Source organism: Rhodnius prolixus, unplaced genomic scaffold (assembly GCF_049639745.1).
Source record: "Rhodnius prolixus isolate KJV_2025 unplaced genomic scaffold, Rpr scaffold_1, whole genome shotgun sequence".
In the NCBI taxonomy this organism is placed as follows: Eukaryota; Metazoa; Arthropoda; class Insecta; order Hemiptera; family Reduviidae; genus Rhodnius; species Rhodnius prolixus.
The window spans coordinates 26,511,718-26,530,060 of NW_027411581.1; the positions used below are offsets into that span (position 1 = coordinate 26,511,718).

Sequence of the window (18,343 nt, forward strand, 5' to 3'; positions counted from 1 at the left end):
GTATGGGGTCGTCAAGAAACTCGCAATCATAAATGGGGTCGTGAATGACAAAAGTTTAAGAAGCCCTGTTCTAGATGAATCTGCCATTCGTCCCATAGTGAACTGGAATGAGCGACGATATTTGACAAAATGTGTAAGTTGAACAACAAATATTGAACAACTACAGATGACAACTATATACCATTACAGAAATACAAATATCGAGCCATCTTCATTAAATGTAATTTATAATTGTCTAACAAGACGTAGCGTGATGTTCGAGCGAATGCTGAAGTGATGACCAAGTTGGTGAACTGTTAGCGCGTTGAATTGGTAACTCGTGATGATTAATGAACTATCTGTTTGCTATTAAATATATTTTATGGAAGGTGGGGATTACAGCAAATGTTCCCTCTGTATTTCTCCCCTTTTAGACTGTGGATTTGTCTCTTACAGTCGTAACTAATTATTACAGTGGTAAGTTCTTCTCTACTACGGTCTTTTTGTTGCGGTCACGAGGATATTTCACGTATTTTGCACCTTTTTTCTTTTGCACACAGGGGCGGTTGTTCTCCTTTGAGAAGTAACGTTTCCAGAGCGTATACCAAAATGATTCGAACTAGTGCTTTGCGTAGGCTCTGTTTAGTTCCAGTCGATCAACAGTTTGCTTTATAGTTGCTTGTTTTGGCTATAGCAGCATTATTTATTGGCCAACAGTACCCTCGTGTTCGTTTTCTGAGAATCATTATTCTCTAATTTTACTAACAAAGGTCAAAGCAGGCCAATTCGAAAAGGAAAGAAAAACTTAGTCTAAGAGTTGACTAACTTAGAGGTTGTGAAACCTCTCTCTGGGTTAGAAGAACTTAAATCGTTGGTGGAAGGTTAAACTAATAAACTTGCAGAGTGACCTAATTCTTTTTGCGTCCATGTAGTTTGTATATACTTACAGCAGCGAGTTATTTCATACGTAAACGTCGAAATTTTGTTGCTCATGTTATAACCCAAGAAAAAGCTAAACCGTTTTATTGTTTATAACATTATTTTATTGCAAGAACTGAATATGTGATGTGAATTTTCCATCGTAAAGTGGTTTTATTAATCAATTATTAAAGTAGGAAAATTTTACAAGCTTATCAATATATTTATATGTACTTCTTCTTCTAACACCTCTTACCGCAATACATCAGGATGGTGCCTCTTACTATGCCCTTTCAAGCTCCTATTAGTCCTTTATATTAGCAGGAGCGCCAACCTAGCTCCTGCTTTTTCCTTCGCAAGACCATCTCGTCGAAGATTGCCACTTTCTCTTGGAAAACATCTTCATAGACTGAATCCATTACTCACTGAATCCAGTTGCTCACTTTTCGCACTAAACGAGATGTGGTGGGCATCTTCGATGTCCGAATCACCAATCCTTCCCATTTTGCAAGGTTGGAGGTAAAATACGTACCCCTGATCCGTCAGGAACTAGGTCGGTTGACCTTGCCATGCGACCTTTGATTTCAATTTATATTGAAAGGAATTTCAATTTCATTAAGATATTTTGGAACTTACACACATCTTGCCACCCTAATATATTTTTTTCGTTTTCTGTAGATCTCAAGCAAACTTAGAGAAGTAATGTTTCCATACACCAAAATGATTCGAACTATTCTCACGTTCTTTAAAATTTATGTTGAAATAATTTAAAAAAATAACTTAAAAAGGGTTCTTTAGACGAACTAAATGGGTGGTTAGCCCTGATAGCCAAAAGACTTAGTTTAGAATAGCGAGGGATCTGTATGATTGTGTTGGAGAGAAAGAACTATTAATTAGTTACTATTAATTAAGGAAACCGTACTACATGTTAGTACATCATTTACCGAGCTCATTAGATAATTACCTAAAATTTAAATCTAGTGTTGTTATGTAGACAGAGTGATGAAGAATGTTACGCAGATGCGTCCATGGATCGATGGGGACAATGCCCCTCTAATTTTCTTTCTTTTTAAAATAAATTCTCTTAATGAATTTAGAATGACTTTAATGACAGCCATCACAGTAATGATTGGTTACCTCTTTACGCGCTACTTGGAGTCCACTTGCCACAAAGCGGATGTTCCTCTTCTCTAATTTCTTCTGTATGTTTATTTCTCTGTTTTCCAAATTTTTTATTTCTTTATCAACAGCTTTCTTTTAGCTACGAGTTTAACTCAGGCAAGCAAGTATTAAGACTAGAATGATAAAAGAGAAATTTGGCTAGCTTGAAGAAAGGATATCTAAAAATAAATAAATAAATAAATAAAAACGAGCAGTTTAACAAATTATAATCTAGTAATTAGATATTTTAATTAAGATTAACGTTTCGTGAAACAAGAAGGATGTAACAAAAATTAATATCTACTTTCTTTAATGACGTATGGTGAATCATTCATTTTTAAAGAAAGATCAGCTGAACAATTTATATGAAAAAGGACATCTCATTTATTGCTTAATGCTGGTCGATACACTTATATATTTATTGAATCAGATCGATTTCACTTGGGTAGGTCTGTGGAAACCACCGTCTCTCAGGAGATAGCAGAGTCAACGGAATTCTTCTCTCATTGAATGAAATCTGATACCATCCATTATCCTGTTCTCACGTTCCTTTATTACTAGATATCATCGACGAACTATCCTATGTGACACTCCTTGTATTTCATTATACGTATGTTCTTCATTCACCAACTTCACATGTAACTTATGCTTATATCTGCTAGAAATTTGATAACCAAATGACTAGAAATTTGGAGATAAATGATTGTAAGGAATCAATTAATGGTTATGTTCAATTGCAACTTTTAAAACAATTGTAGGACTTTTTTTTTAGGATGCGAGGAATTTTAGAGTACTACGGTTTTTTCATAAGCAGCAATTTTAATGGAATGTCCATACAGAACCATTTCTGTCACATATTTTATACTAACGAGGATTAAATGAGTTGTTAAATGTCCGTGTTTGAAGATATTGCGAAAAACTGCTTTCCATATTTTCCAAAGAGGTTTAAATTTTTCGATATTACCCGATAACCACTTTCTACTGTATTTATAAAATACTTGAGAGAGCGCTTTTGATTTAAACCTTTTTTTGAGCGGTTAAATGGAAGGGGGTAAAGTTTTTTTTCCATTGAATTATACTTGGTCTTATGCAGTTAGCGAAATTGAATTGTATTCCGAATTCGAGGTGAATCGTTTGACCGAATTGAAAAAGGAAAATGTTTTAAACGATTTAATTTTAGCGTAGTGAACGCTCTACTGAGAGAAGCAGAAATTTCTTACTTTGTGTGTAATTCTTATGCAAAATTTGATTTATTAATTTTTTGACTTGTTTTATTTTGTTTTCATTTGGTAGTGAAGTTTATTGTTTGCGTTAATTTATTTTTATTACTAGGAGCGTTAATAACATGTTTCTTTTGAAGAACTAAATCTCGTGGCAGACGGTACAGTGTACCATGCTGTAATCTTCCTATTATTCTAATTAATATACCTCGGAGGGAAAAGGCACCATGTCCATTTTTTTTTAATTTCAGATTTTGGCATCATTTTACAAATTTTTTGTTGCTCTTTCTACAGGTGTAAAGCACAATGTCCTATTTTTACTATTAAACGATTTATGTATTTTTAAAAAGCGCTATGATACTTCATTACTTAAGGGTAAAAGGCACTACATGGGCATAAATTTTTTCACAATGGAGATGAAAGTAAAATATTTTAAAATATGGGAGTTAAAGTGGCCATACCTCGTGTAATAATTATGGTGAGAAGTACAGGAAAGAGTACAACCGGAAAAGTGGAACAAAAAATGAATTTGGAAAAATATCTTTATTTGGCTCCCCTGTAAAATTTACTTTTTGTGACATGGTGCCTTTTCCCTCCGAGGTACTGTAAATAAAACTTCACCAAAAAAAGAACCAAAAAATTATTCTAAAGACGAGCTCTGAGAAATCATGCTCTCCTTATATGTCTTACCATTTTAGTGGATCATATTAAAGCTAATCACCATTTAGTAAAAACTCGAGAATTACTGCCATCTACTTCAATATTGCAACTATTTTCTTGTTTTTCAATTTTTTTAAAAATAAATTTTCTTTCCGTTCTAAATTTCGAGCTAAATTTAGAGCTCATAATATGCGATGCAAAAGTTTTAACCCCAAGCTTATTTATTTTTACCTTCTCTACTTGGGCGCTCTAAAGGCTGCATACTAGAAGTTTCCAACAGTTCGAACACCATAAGCTAGTCATTTTAATGTACTTAATTTAAATAAGCTGCATAAATTTGTTGTACACTTAATCAAGAGCTCAAACTAAATTTTATTTATTTATTTATAAATTTTTCTAAAAAAGTGGGTAAACTATAAAATCGGAATTAACATTGAACTGTTAGGATTGCTCCTGATGTTCCATCCTTTTCATTCGTTTTATTTTCTTGCATAATTTTTTGCCAAATAACCTAAAATGAATGGCAACGAACCATTATTATTTAAAAAAATACTCACCCGACTTTTGTTTTTACCACTATTGACTTATATATTTTTCTTTTAAGTCCTAACGTTTCAAGTAGAAGTAGATTTATGCATTTGTAAACACTGTTCAAAGTTTCAGTAAAACTCTTTTGCGAGAAAATCTTAAAATAAGGGAAAAAGGAAAAGGATTAGCTCAGTTATTAAATGAATATTAGATTCTAACATGGAGATCCCGGACTCAGGATGCTGGCCCTTAGATTTTCTCTTACTAGGAGCTTCTTACTGCTAGCTCCTGTTTCACTGATGGACATTGTCCTGTATAAATGAGAGAACACTGAAATGGAGGCTGACATTGTCCTTAAAAATAGGTTCCGGGCGGCAATGACCTCAGATGATGATGACGTGCCTTAATGGCCCTTCCGGCCAGCAGAGTTTCATCAGGATTTGGAGATTCAGTATCATATTAGATTTAAAGTAATATATTAATGCATATAGGTAGATTAAAACATATGGTTAGGTCAGCAGTTCTGGTTAATATCGTTTATTTCATTCTACGTAGCATGCATATTTATTTAATACCAGTCTGTTTACGACCTTTTATCCAACATCAGATTAATCACTTTGGTGTATAGATTTTGACTTCACGAAGTTGAAGACAAGTTTGCAGCTAAAGGGTTGGGATGAGAGTTTTTGATGAAATTGTTATATCGGATTTTGGCAAGTTCGGAGATGAGTGGAATTTGGAGATCTGTATGGATTGTGTGGTTGCTAACATAGAATGGAGCGTCTACTATGCGGTGGAGTATTTTGGATTGGAGTGTTTGCAGTCTATTGATGTTTGACTTTTTAGCTGTTCCGTAAAGTTCGAGTCCGTAAGTCCACGTTGGTGTGAGAAGAGCTGTATAGAGTCGTTTGTTCTGTAGTGAAAGTTTTGAGCGTTTGTCGAGTAGTCTGGCTAGAAGTTTGTATCGTTTGTTTAGTTCGGTACGTTTAAGTCTCGTATGGGGGTTCCAGGTAAGTCTCTTGTCCAAGGTACCGCGCATGGTCGGCTGTATGATGTAAGAAGTCAGGTGGTGGAGTTTGTCGCTTGAGTGAATGAATCTATTTAGTGCCGATTGACCGATTCCAACCAAAACGTTATTGTGGTTTCCTTTGAATATCTAATTTGAAATTTCTGCGATTAATTTCTATGTACACTCGAACACATGCAAGATTGGGGGGGAATTACATTTCTTGGGGACTCCGGAGGCCTCGAAGTTAATTTTACCGGAGAAAATTCGAAGTAGAAAATCTGGTGGAAAACGATCCTTTTCTTAGGATCAGGATAAGAGAAGGAAAATGTAATTAAGAACTTCTTCGAAACAAGAATTAGCATTAATTATCGTATTATGAAATAACAGTGAATTAGGAATTTCCAAGATTGGAGGTTCTAATCCCATCGGTAGACATTCTCTCGCTTTAAATTCTTTGTTTAGAGCTGGTGATATGGAAGGTTTTTGTATAGCGTTTGGTTTGATAGGATCTAAGTACGCTTGAATTGCTCTTCTTGCCAGAATCCCCAACCTCTAACAGTCCTGCCAGCATATCCTTGTGTCTTGATACCTCCACTAACACCATCTACCCCGGCTACTACTATTGATGTCTCCCTTTCTGATCTGTATTCCCAGGGTTCACGTGCTGGAATTCTAATCTAACACAAGAATTCTGAATATTCCGCTTTCTTGCTAGCTATTTCTTCATACCACTCGTTATCTTCTTTCTCAAGCATTTGATAGTTACAAGCATTTCCTGATACAGCCAGCTCCAATAAAAAAAAAAAAATCTGTTATAATTCTTAATATTTATTCGAGCTTGGGCAGAGTTAACCTAAAACAGTATGAACCTGTGAAAAATCCCAATTATTAACCCTTAACTGGTATCCTCAAAATCTCAACTTAAACTGGTACCGTCGGGTCAGCTTTGACCCGAAACTTTAAATGCACATTACTTTTAAAAGGTCATTGATATAATTAAAGTCGATTTAGTTTTTCTTAGAAAATTTATTTAGCAAACGAAAATGATGAATATTTTGTTAAATTTGTTTCATAAGATTAAGAAAAACAAAAAAAAGTTAAAAAATGCAAAAGTTGCAATTTTTTTACATTTTTTTTAAGTTACAAAAAAGAAGAACAAAAAATAATATTTACTGAAAAACGTTATTTTCTTAAAGTTCGATGTTCATTCCAAGAAAAGAAAAGTCCTAAAAAAAATTTGTTTTTCCCTAATTCTGCAAGTACTGAATTATCATGATGCGAGTATAACATACTTGTTTTGTTTTGGTACAAAAACCCAACGTTTTGTTGCCAGTAAAAACAAACAATGAAGTTCCGACGGTAGTTTTCTTTATTTGGAATTATATAAGAGGGGTTTTCTTTTTTATTTTTTCCGTAATGTCCCCGAGTAAGACAAATTTAGCTTTCCTAGTTTATGGACCAGCTTAACTGAACAGAACCAGTTATCAGCAATAATATTAAATATGTAAATTGTAAAAAAAAAATGAGAGAGAACAAAAAGAACTAAAACACATAAACAATAATAATATACTTAATACTCTTAAGGGTTGAAATTAAACATAAATTAAAATAAATATAGTTTATTCACTTAATTAGTAAGGCATAACACACATAAAGCATAACATTCATAAAGAGTGACATACATCAAGAGTTCATACAGAAAAGTGAGGAATGTCTCTTATTACCTGCAACCCTCTAGCACCCCTAACGGTCATCCCTTCTCATACACCCACTACAGGGTAGCCATTCGAATACCAAACATTTAAATTTACCTACAAATATTATGTAATGTTTACTACATAATATTTAATATTATAGAATAATATTAAAAAATAGAACAGAAAACAATGTCCAGAACTTAAAAATAAAAAATATTAAGAAAAAAAGTTATAACGTAAATGGTATTGTCGGGTCAAATTTGACCCAAACCTATATTTTATTCACTTGCACTGCTTAAGAACGACTGATTTGTATGGTCAATTGTTGGTGAGGATGAAAGAGGAGAATCTAGAGAAGGGGAGATGGAGTTAATTCCTGCAAAATGCCCCGCAAAAGAAAATCGCGCGGGTCCAATCTTTATTTTTACTTTGACTTATTAAGATGTATTAAGAGTTCTGTTCGTGCCTTTGACCTGTGAACATCGTCTCTCTAAAAGTTCGATAATTTACATGGTTCTAGTTTATTAACTTGGATAAAATTTGGTGAAATTGCAGTTTAAAGTGATTTTGATAATCTGTAAAATTTTCAAAAAATTCTAACGAGCCGTTTTCGTGAAATTAATTAATTTATGGTGATTACAATAGTGAAACAAAGTACGTTCGTATAAACTTGTATACATTATACGTATATATGTGATAAGAGTGGGGGCTCTTGCGACATATCTAATAACAAATAACCATTATTTACTTATCTGAAAGGTACTAGTTATGGAATTACAAGAAAACAAACAACAGGAGGGACCTTTAGTAAGTGGTGGGGGTCAAGATCTTGTTAATGTACTACTATCGAAATTAGATTCAATTTCTTTGGACGTTAATTCTATTAAAACTGATATGGCATCGATGAAAGTTGAGCATACCAATCTGATTGCAACGGTGAATTCAATTAAGGTAGATCTTACAAATAAATTTGAAATTGTTAACAAAAAACTTAAGGAAAATTCTACACAAATATTATTGTTAAAAAAAGAAAAGAATGCCATGAAAAAAGAACTTGAAAATACATACTCTTTAATTAACGAAAATTTACAAAGCACTCAGTATAATTTCATCAGAATTCTTAATGTTCCAGTATCAGAAAATGATAACCCTATGTTAGCAGTTAAGAAAATAAGCGAAACAATAAATTTTGTTTTTAATGCTGATAAAATAGATTTCTGCTACAGAAGGAAATCGCGTAACAATTACTCAGCTCCTATCTTTCTTAAATTTCTTTCTGACAAAGATAAAAATAGTTTTTTGAAACAAAAACAACTAAATAAGCCAAAATTAACCACCAATTTATTCAATGATGGCAATTCACGCCCAATCTACATCAGTGAGTATATGTCACCCTTCAATAATGCCCTATTTAAAAAAGGTAAAGAATTGAAAGACGCAGGTCATATACATTCCGTTTGGTTCAGTAGAAAAAGAGTGTGGTATCAACGTACTGTACAAAGTACTCCTACAATGGTCAAAAAGATGGATGACTACCCATCCAATTATTCTGACACGATGACAGACATCGATGGGGAACTGGACACGGATTTTTCTGAACAGTCTTTCAAAATGGGCAACAAGAGAACTAAAAAGAGGAAATCAACTTCAAATTTACAGGAAACGTTGAGGCCTTTTTTAGTATCAACCAAGAGGGGAGAAAACAAATAAACTCAAATCTGGATGAAGCAAGTTTAAATCAATCTAGTGTAAGTAACCAGAATTCAAATAAAACCTTAGGCTCTAATATAAATAACTCTTTTAAATTGTTATTTTGGAATGTTCATGGGTTCAAAAATTTTCATACACATTTTGATTCATTAATGGGTTATGAGATTATTTGTTTGAGTGAAACCTGGCTGGTAGCTCCATTAACAAATCCCCCATTAATATTAAAAGAATATAATCTGTTTTATTCTAATGCATTAAAAGAAAAAAGTAAAGGTAGGCCAAGTGGAGGGCTGATGATTGTCTGTCATAAACGTTTGAAAAATGTGGAAATACTCGACTGTTCGGAATGGTGGATTTTTATAAAGATTTCTACGTACCCTCTGCATACAATTATTGGTTCCATCTATTTTAAGCCGGATTTAGATATTAACCCTGTTTTAGAGAGTTTTCTTGAAGTTTTGGAGAATATAAAAAATAATCATACTGATTACGTCTTTATAATAGGGGGCGATTTCAATTGCAGAATGGGTGATATGGATCAGAATATTAGAGAGTTTACTTACCATTCCCAAGTATTAACACATAGAATTAGCCTCGATCATGTACATTCAAAAAGGGGTGCTACATTACTAAATTTTTTTGATGAAGAATCGTTTATTTTGCTTAACGGAAGAACAGTTAATGATCATCCCGCACACTTTACCTACGTAGCATCAGTTGGCAAATCAATCATTGATTTAGTTTGGGCAGACATTAATAGTCTACCATATATCCGAGATTTAAAAGTACTTGAGACGATATCGAATTCTGACCACTTTCCGGTTGAGTGTTCTTTGTTACTTAATTGTCATTTGGTATCACCCCAAAAAAGTAAACCAGAAGTTCAAATTTTTGAAAAGTTAATCAAATGGAATCCCACTAAATTGTTTCATGATTCCATGAGTAAATCTAGGAATATAGCTTATGTCTTCGAAGACAAAAATCCGAATGATATTAACGATCATTTAATTAAAACAATGAAAGATATTGCTTTCTCACTGAATATGTTTAAAAATAGACCAGTTTGTGTTAATAATAACTATAATAGAAAATTTAAGAAGCCTTGGTTTGATTTGGATTGTTTTAATAGTAGAAAAAATCTTAGAATATTGTATAGAAATGTCAAGAAAGCTAAATATGATACTGAAATATTACATTTGTATCTTAAAGAAAAGTATACTTATAGAAACTTACTTAAAGCCAAAAAACAAGAGTATAATAACTTGATTACCTTAGAATTATCAAACTGTGCAAATATAAAGTCTTTTTGGCAAACGGTAAACAAATTAAAGTTTAAAAATATAAATGGAAATAATACAATTCCTATTAAAGAATGGGACGATTATCTCCGTTTACAATTTCCAATTAAAAATTTAGCTACTAAATATTATTTTGATGTGTGTCATCCTTTTCTAGATCAACCTATTTCTAAATCTGAAATCTTACAGTCGATTATGAAATCAAAAGCAGGGAAATCGGCAGGCCTAGATGAAATATCGTATGATTTTTATAAATGCTTACCTGAAAACTGGTTGTTATTTTTAGAAGTTTTGTTTAATAAAGTTTTGGAAACAGAAATAATTCCTAAGAAATGGACAGAAGTTGTTATGATTATGATGCATAAAAAAGGAGATAAGTCACTAGTTGAAAATTACAGAGGCATAGGTTTAGTTAACTGTATAGCTAAGTTGTTCACACAAATAATATTTTTCCGTATGTATGAGTTATCGGAAATTAATAACTTTTTACCAGAAAGTCAGAATGGGTTCAGAAGGAATAGAGGGTCCTTGGATGATGTTTTTATTTTAAACTCTATAATAAATATTCATTTTGGCCTACGAAAAAAGAATCTCTATTTGTTATTTATAGACTTTAAGCAAGCCTTTGATTCCTTAAATCACCATATTCTGTGGACTAAACTAAAGCAACTCGGATTTTTCGGTAAAATGTTCAGAATAATTCAAAAAATTTATAGCATGTGTACGGCAAGAATTAGAAGTAACAACAGTCTGACTTCTCAACTGAAAATTTCCCGAGGCGTAATTCAAGGGGAAATTTTAAGCCCGTTACTTTTCAACCTATTCATTGGCAATATGGAGGAATATTTTAGAAGCAATGGTGCCACCGGAATAAAAATCGATAATAACCACGATATTATTTCACTAGGATATGCTGATGATTTGGTTATCATGGGTGACTCATATACAGACATAAAAAAGAAGCTGGACCTACTATATCTGTATTGCATAAATAACGAATTAACGGTGAATGTTAACAAAACAAAAATTCTAAAATTAGGTTTAGGAAGGGAACCCAAAAAACAAAGGAAATTTTATTTCAATAATCAAGAAATAGAAAAAGTAAAACAATTCGACTACTTAGGCATAACTTTTTCTCGGTCTGGGCAATTTAACGATACTGTATCTTCCTCGATCGCCAAAGCGAATGCAGCAACAGGAACAGCGATAAACATTCTTTGCAAGGGAAAATCTAACTCCTGGAAGTCTAGAACGTATTTATTTCAGTCTTTAGTGAAAAGCTGTTTACTATATTGTTGTCCTGTATGGGCATTGAGGCATGGCGATCAATTGGAAAAAGTACAAATGAATTATTATAAACGTTTACTGTGTCTCCCGCGGACCACACCAAATCACTTAATTAGATTGGAGACTGACCAGTTAAAACTTTCATTTAATATTTTAAAATCAACTCTTCATTGGATGTTTAAGATCAGCAATTCAGCCGAAAATAGTTTTCTATATCTCTGTTTTGCGACCCTTGTGAATTATAGTGTACTTAAACCAGGGGAGATCAAATATAATTGGTTTTCACAAGCCAAGGAATGTCTGAAATGCATTAGTATAGACGATTTAGGTCCTTTACAGGAGTTGGTCAGAGTTAAGAGAAACATTAAAATAACTTTAGAAAGATACAAAAATTATTTAATTCAAGCCGATTTAGAAAGAGTCTTAAAGTCATCTTTTAATATATTTTGGAATAATGCAGTATTGTTGAATGAAACTCAGAAATATCTTCAGAGCTCTATTCCTTTCAAATTTATCAAAATTTACGCCCAAATAAGACTTTCTGGCCCTTATTTTATCAAACTTACACTTAATAAAATTACCTATAAAATTAATCCAAAAAACCTTTGCCTTTTATGTAATTTAAACGAACCTGAAACTTTAACACATATATTTATAAAGTGTCCGTTATACAAGCTATTTAGAAAGCAATTAAATATAACTGCAGAAAACGATGCCAGTTCTGAATTTACAAATCTGTTTTTTAATACTCCTTTTGAACATACAATATATCGTATCTATAAGTTTCTTGAAAATGTATTGAAATTAAGAGCCTTTGTTCTAAATGAGTGATCAGTTATAATTTCTTTTTGATATGGTCTAAGTTTCTGTTTATTTAATTTTATTTAATTTATTTTAAGTTTCCGGCTTTTGGTTTTTTGTGTTGTGATTAATATATTATATTAGGAATATTTGTCATAGTACTAAGTAGCAGAACTCCATTTGTAACAGGTTTTACCTTTGTACAAATTTGAATAAATAAATAAATAAATAATATTAAGATGTAAAAACTAGCAAGGATCTTCTAGCTAAGAGTTCGCGTTAAGAGATTATATGGTAGAAGTAACACCAGCAGCTATAAAAATAAAATGAAAAATCCGAGGGTTTTCAGCGGTGAAAGATGCAAAAACTGATTTATAAATGAATAACATATTTTAACCACTGGGCGCTGAAAAAGTACCCAAACTTTAGGTTGGTTTTAAGCTGATAAGCTAGAGCTAAGTTGCCGGCATCCTGATTTCATGATAAATCCGTATTTAATCATTGAATTCGTTCGATATGGTGGAAATTTGGACAAAAAAACAACTTCGTGGTAACCAGATTTTTATTAAACCTTAATAAAGTTTTTGGACGTTACACGATCAGGCGCATGGTGATCTCTATTCATCCTACATGCACCTTTGATGGCACCTTCCCTCTAGAAGGGTCCAGGCTCTCCTGCATGACTAGATCCAAATGAATTCTTGAGATCTAAGATATAAGGGGAATTCAAAGTGTTATTTCCTCTTTAGATTTGTCACCTATTAGTTTACTTACTTTTTGAAAGAATTAGTTTAGTTCTCTTATAATTTTATCAAATGAAGTAAAATTCATAAAGTTTCTAATGGCAGGAATAATCATTGTTTTAAACAAATCTGAATATTTAGGAAAGTTGACGAGTGGAGGTACAGTGGCTGTGAATGACGGTAGCGCGCGGCAGAGTTTATTGGTAAAGTAGTGAGTATGATAATGAAGTGATTCACAGCGTCCTCGTGTGTATGAGCATTAAACTAAATTTATTGCATGTTATTAAGTGCCATTGTGGGACTCGATTTGGAGGCATCGAGACGAGTATAGTGAGCGATGTCTGAACACAGCAGACAAAAGCAAGCTCATTACAATGCATTTCCCTTTTCTACGTCTCGTCTCCTGTAGAACACTACGCCATTCATTCTCCTGCTCTTACTTTCCCTCCACTGACGGGAAATGTCCTCCTTCTTTCCACAAATACACTTGTTGTAAATGTTCTCTCCCTCAATATCTATTCATTATTCATGAAATATTAAACTTTATATTTCTTCATAGGAAAACAAATTAGACTAGTTTTATAAGATTTTTTTAAATCAAAAACTGCAAAAAAAAGAAAGAAAAAAGAAATTGTAAGAAAACATCCAACTTGGGCAATTTTTTTCTCTATTCCTGTGAATGGTATTGCCAATTTTCTTTAAAATGAAGGGCTTCTCTTCTTTTAAATTGCAACTTTTGCAATAACGCAGATCAAATAGATTTCTAGACAAATGATGCCAAAAATTGACAATACGGGGTTTTCAGAAGTTATTTATTTGTTTTTAATTTAGGGCGTGTCAACATCTGAGGTTGGCGCTCAGAGTTTTTTTAGTGAGCTGTATGAATGCTCCTAGAATGAGAAAATCTAAGGGCTAGCTGCAGAATTCGAACCCGGGACCTCCTCGTGGGAATCCAGTATTTGTTAACCACTAACCTGATCCCTTCCCTTATTTATTATTATTATTTTTTTTTTTTTGCGCATCAACAGCTGAGGTTATTAGCGCTCGGAGCTTTTTCCAGTGCACTGCCGGCTCACCGGACAGTGAGCTGTAAGAAGCTCCTAGGAAGAGAAAATCTAAGGGTCAGCTGCTGGACTCGAACCCGGGACCTCCGCGTGGGGTCCAGTATGCTAACCTCATAGCTAATCCCTTCCCTCTTATTTATTATTATTATTATTATTATTTTTTTTTTTTTTGTGATTTAAGGCGCGTCAACATCTAAGGTTATTGGCGCCCGGAGCTTTTTCCAGTGCACTGCCGGCCTCCGGACAGTGTTCTCTCTTTACAGACAGTGAGCTGTAAGAAGCTCCTAGGAAGAGAAAATCTAAGGGTAAGCTGCTGGACTCGAACCCGGGACCTCCGCGTGGGAGTCCAGTATGCTAACCTCATAGCTAATCCCTTCCCTCTTATTTATTATTATAATTGTTATTATTTTAACAAATAGCACTTTAGTTACTGAACCGATTTTAATGAATAAAGGTCGATTCGAAATTTTACGCAGATGTGCTTTTTGGGAGGTGGCGAGGCTGTGCATTTGAGAGGAGTTAGCCTTACATATGTGAGGCCATCTTTAACATTATGATTGTCATTAATTCTTTTTATTGGAGCTCATTAACATCTGAGATCATTAATACCCTAAGCGTATTCCGTTCAAACTGCTGGTTCTCTCGTTGCAGGTCGCGCTGTGGGCAAATGTGAAGCCAATCGTTCTTTGGATATTTAGAGAGGATCAAATCCAGCAAGCAGTCCATGTTTTTTGTTTCCAAGCCTTTAGAGAAGTCAATTCTGCCTGAATGGCTGCCGTCATAAGGAGCGGATTCTTAACCTTCGTGCTTCTTAACCTGGCCGTGGTCGCACTGAGGGTTAGAAGTGTCTTCTAAGTTTATAAACTTTAGAGTAAACAGTTTCTAATTTGGGGTTTTGAAGAGCAAAATACAAAGGTCTTTTTAGGTAAGGTAATTCCTCTATACAAAGAGAGCTGACATATAAACTATAGTACAGATATTTAGAAAGTTTCAATTTTTATAATTTGCTCTTTGTAGTGAAGATGTGATTTTATAACTATATATATCAAAAAAGATCATTTTTAGAAACTAGAATCCTCTGGGTCAGTATTTCAATTTTCGTTCGTTTGTAGAATTTTATTCATTTTTAATAATACAGTGCAATTTTCACTGAATAAGTAATCAAAATCAGCTGTTGATTGGTTCCTGAAACAACGAAAAATTAATTATTGTTTTTTATTTTTCAACAGTTATTTAAAAAAAAAATGTATTTTTACAGTTTAATAATTTTTATAGTATTTTCTGAATTTATTAGTATGAATTGGTCTGAATCACTTATCGATGAACGGAAAGCTTTTGCAACTTTCCGATCTAAATCTGACAAATTACGCACCAAGTTGAAATCTGGTTTAAGATTAAAATATGAAGGACCAAGTGACGACGTTAGATTTTCACCAATAGAAACACTGGAATATCCTGGGAGCGATGTAGAGAAACTTTCAGACATTGATGAACTTTGGCAAGAATACTATGCTTGCTTAGATAGCCAATATGCAAGTCTTGGACATCATAAGAGAATTCCGCCAATAGCGGTAACTGTATTGGAAAATCGAAACGTACACTTAGCGTGTGATTTATGTCAATCGCCGCAACAAGCTGATTATCCAGTAGATTGGTTCAGACTGGACACACCATTTGGCGCACCAATACAAATTACCGAAACTGATAACTATGTATTATCGCAAGATGATGTATTGTCAATTTACTACGCCCAGCAAGAATTAGCTGGAATTTATTACTGTAAATCCGGAGATACGAGAACAAATCCTTATTATTTACATGTATTCGGCGATGATGAACCACTGGTTGAGGTAAAACCGGAAACCGCCAAAATAGGACCCTACGCCATGAAAGATGTTACGCTATATGGAGGCTTAAGAGTTTCCACAGTTTGGAGCCGTTGGTCGCAGTGTTCACGATGCGGTGCGGTAGGTAGGAAAAAACGTTTTGGCGCTTGTACAGTTCTAGTGGATAAAGGCAGCAATATTTCTGAGGAACAGCTAGGTGAACAACTGAAAATGAGTGAGGAGTCTTCTGAAGTTGGATATTTGGGATTCTTACTGTTATTTACTGGTGGATTGCCTTGTAGAAGTAAATTATTACCCTTATGGATTAGAAAACTAAACGATCTGAAGAGGCCAAATGAAATTATGGTTGCATTTTGTAAAGAACCATGCGCTGATACAATATTTAAAATAAAGGATCAGCTGGGTAACCTAATTGAAGCGGCTAATAATTCAGCTGGAATATTCTCTGCACTACAAGGACCGCCACGTTTATTACCCATGGTCTCAAGAGCTACATTTTATTGTCCTTTAAATAGACCATTTGTGTTGTTATGCCCGGGGTCACTGTTTATAGATTCACCAATAGAATGGTTTGTTAACAAGACAATTAGGATAATCCCTTGGGTTGTTAACGCAGAGTCTAATGGTCGGGTGCAAATCGATTCTAGAGAACGGCTGACATTCAGATCAGTACAAAAAGAAGACGAAAGGATATATAGCTGTTGGCAGCGTGGTCAAATTGCCGGCATCGTACGTCTGGTACCTTATGACTCTAATGCGATTTCTATCGATCATCATATTATATTGGCTGGCATTATTACAATACTCGCCGTATTTGTTTATCTAGCTGTCCGGATTTATTTAAATAAAAAGAGGGCTGCACTTTAGTACGTTTATTTATTTATGTTTTGTTTTAAGTTCAAATTTAGTTAGTATTGCGACTGTTCCACTCATTTGGTAGTAGATACTTCATCCTGGCGTCTCTGCGGGTACCAACAACACAAACAACATTTAGACTGACAGCTGCAATATACTTGGTACCTGCGCATATAGGTGATGTATGCAAGCAACTACATTGAGCTTAGCAAAACCACAGGCAGACTCTACCTTCGCAATTATTACTCAACACACACTCATGTATGAACTGTACTTCAACCTACGCACCATTACTCACCCAGATACACATTCCTAGGGAAACTATAAGGGCGCATTGTGGCTTTGGGAACGTAGGGCTTCGTTCCTCCGCAATCTTATACGTTAATTAACAGCAAATGTTGGGAGAATAAAATCACACTTTCTGTCCATAACTTACTGATTCTAATAGAAAGTTATTTGCTCAGTGTTTAGTACTTTTGATTCCCACACGGAGATCCCAGGTTCGAATCTAGCCCGTCATTAGATTCTTCTTCTTTTATAGTTCGCTACCTGGTGAAAGATCACGTCGATAACAAGAAACACTGTAGGGAAGGGATTAGCTATGCGGTTAGCGTATTGGATTCCCACGCGGAGGTCCCGGGTTCGAATCCAGCTGCTGGCCCCATAGATTTTCTCTTTCCTAGGATCTTCTTACAGCTCACAGTGTTGTCAATAACGAGAGAACGCTGTCCGGAGGCCGGCAGTGCAGTACTAAAAAAAAGCTCCTGGCGCCAATAACCTCAGATGTTGACGCGCCTTAAATCATTAAAAAAAAACAAAAACAACTGTACTAGAGGCACAATCTTTCATATTAGCGTGCTAGGTTTCTGAATCCTGACTGAATTACGATTTCAGATGCTCTCTAGAAATCAATCGATAATATTATCCACTGCAGCCACGTTTTTAACTCACTTTTTAATTCAAACTTCTGGTTAATGGTTCTTATTTAATGCGAAAAATGCCTACTTTAAGGTGCAAAAGAGAGCTTACTTTTAGGGCTTCCTTCTAGAGTTGTTCAATTTTCAAGTCAGTTACTCTTTCTCAGACCTCCATCCTTCAAATCTCCTGCTCCCGTAAACCTCTTTTCATCTCTTCCATTATTTATTTATTTATCAGGGCATATTCTACAAATAACTTCCTTTGTTTTACTTAAGCTCATTTTTTCTCAATAGTTTCTTATTCTTTGTGTTCTCAACATCATTGTCTTTGACTTCTTCATTCTTTTTTGCATACTTCGAAAAACTTAGCTTAAAAAAGTATATTGTGCGAAAGTTTGGGTTACCTTCGAAAATGGAGCAGGAAATTTTTATTTTCTCTCCTAAAACATTTAATCTGCTTTTTTATCGAGCCATCATCTCCGCATTACATCCTCCTACCTAACCCAAAATCGTACAGAGAGATATTTAGATGTACATCTTTTTAAACTTTGAGTCTCTAAATCTAGCATATCACTTTCTTTTCCTCACTGAATTGTGTACTTACATATTTTTATCTAAGAAACACTGTTTAAAAATAATGACCAATATT

The 18,343-nt window shown here is 34.1% G+C and overlaps 2 protein-coding genes across 2 annotated transcripts in view; both read left to right on the top strand.

Moving 5' to 3' along the window:
* Nucleotides 1–18,343, top strand: part of LOC141458222 (uncharacterized) — a 372,751-nt gene that overhangs the window by 109,667 nt on the left and 244,741 nt on the right. The window lies entirely within an intron of this gene.
* On the top strand, nt 15,269–17,002 carry LOC141451411 (uncharacterized). Its single transcript, XM_074122743.1, has one exon. It carries the CDS (start codon nt 15,320–15,322, stop codon nt 16,787–16,789), a length of 1,470 nt encoding a protein of 489 aa, XP_073978844.1. The 5' UTR covers nt 15,269–15,319; the 3' UTR covers nt 16,790–17,002.

Excerpts from the sequence above, each read along its gene's own strand:
- LOC141451411 (XM_074122743.1), top strand. The coding sequence starts at position 15,320 with ATGTATTTTTACAGTTTAATAATTTTTATAGTATTTTCTGAATTTATT.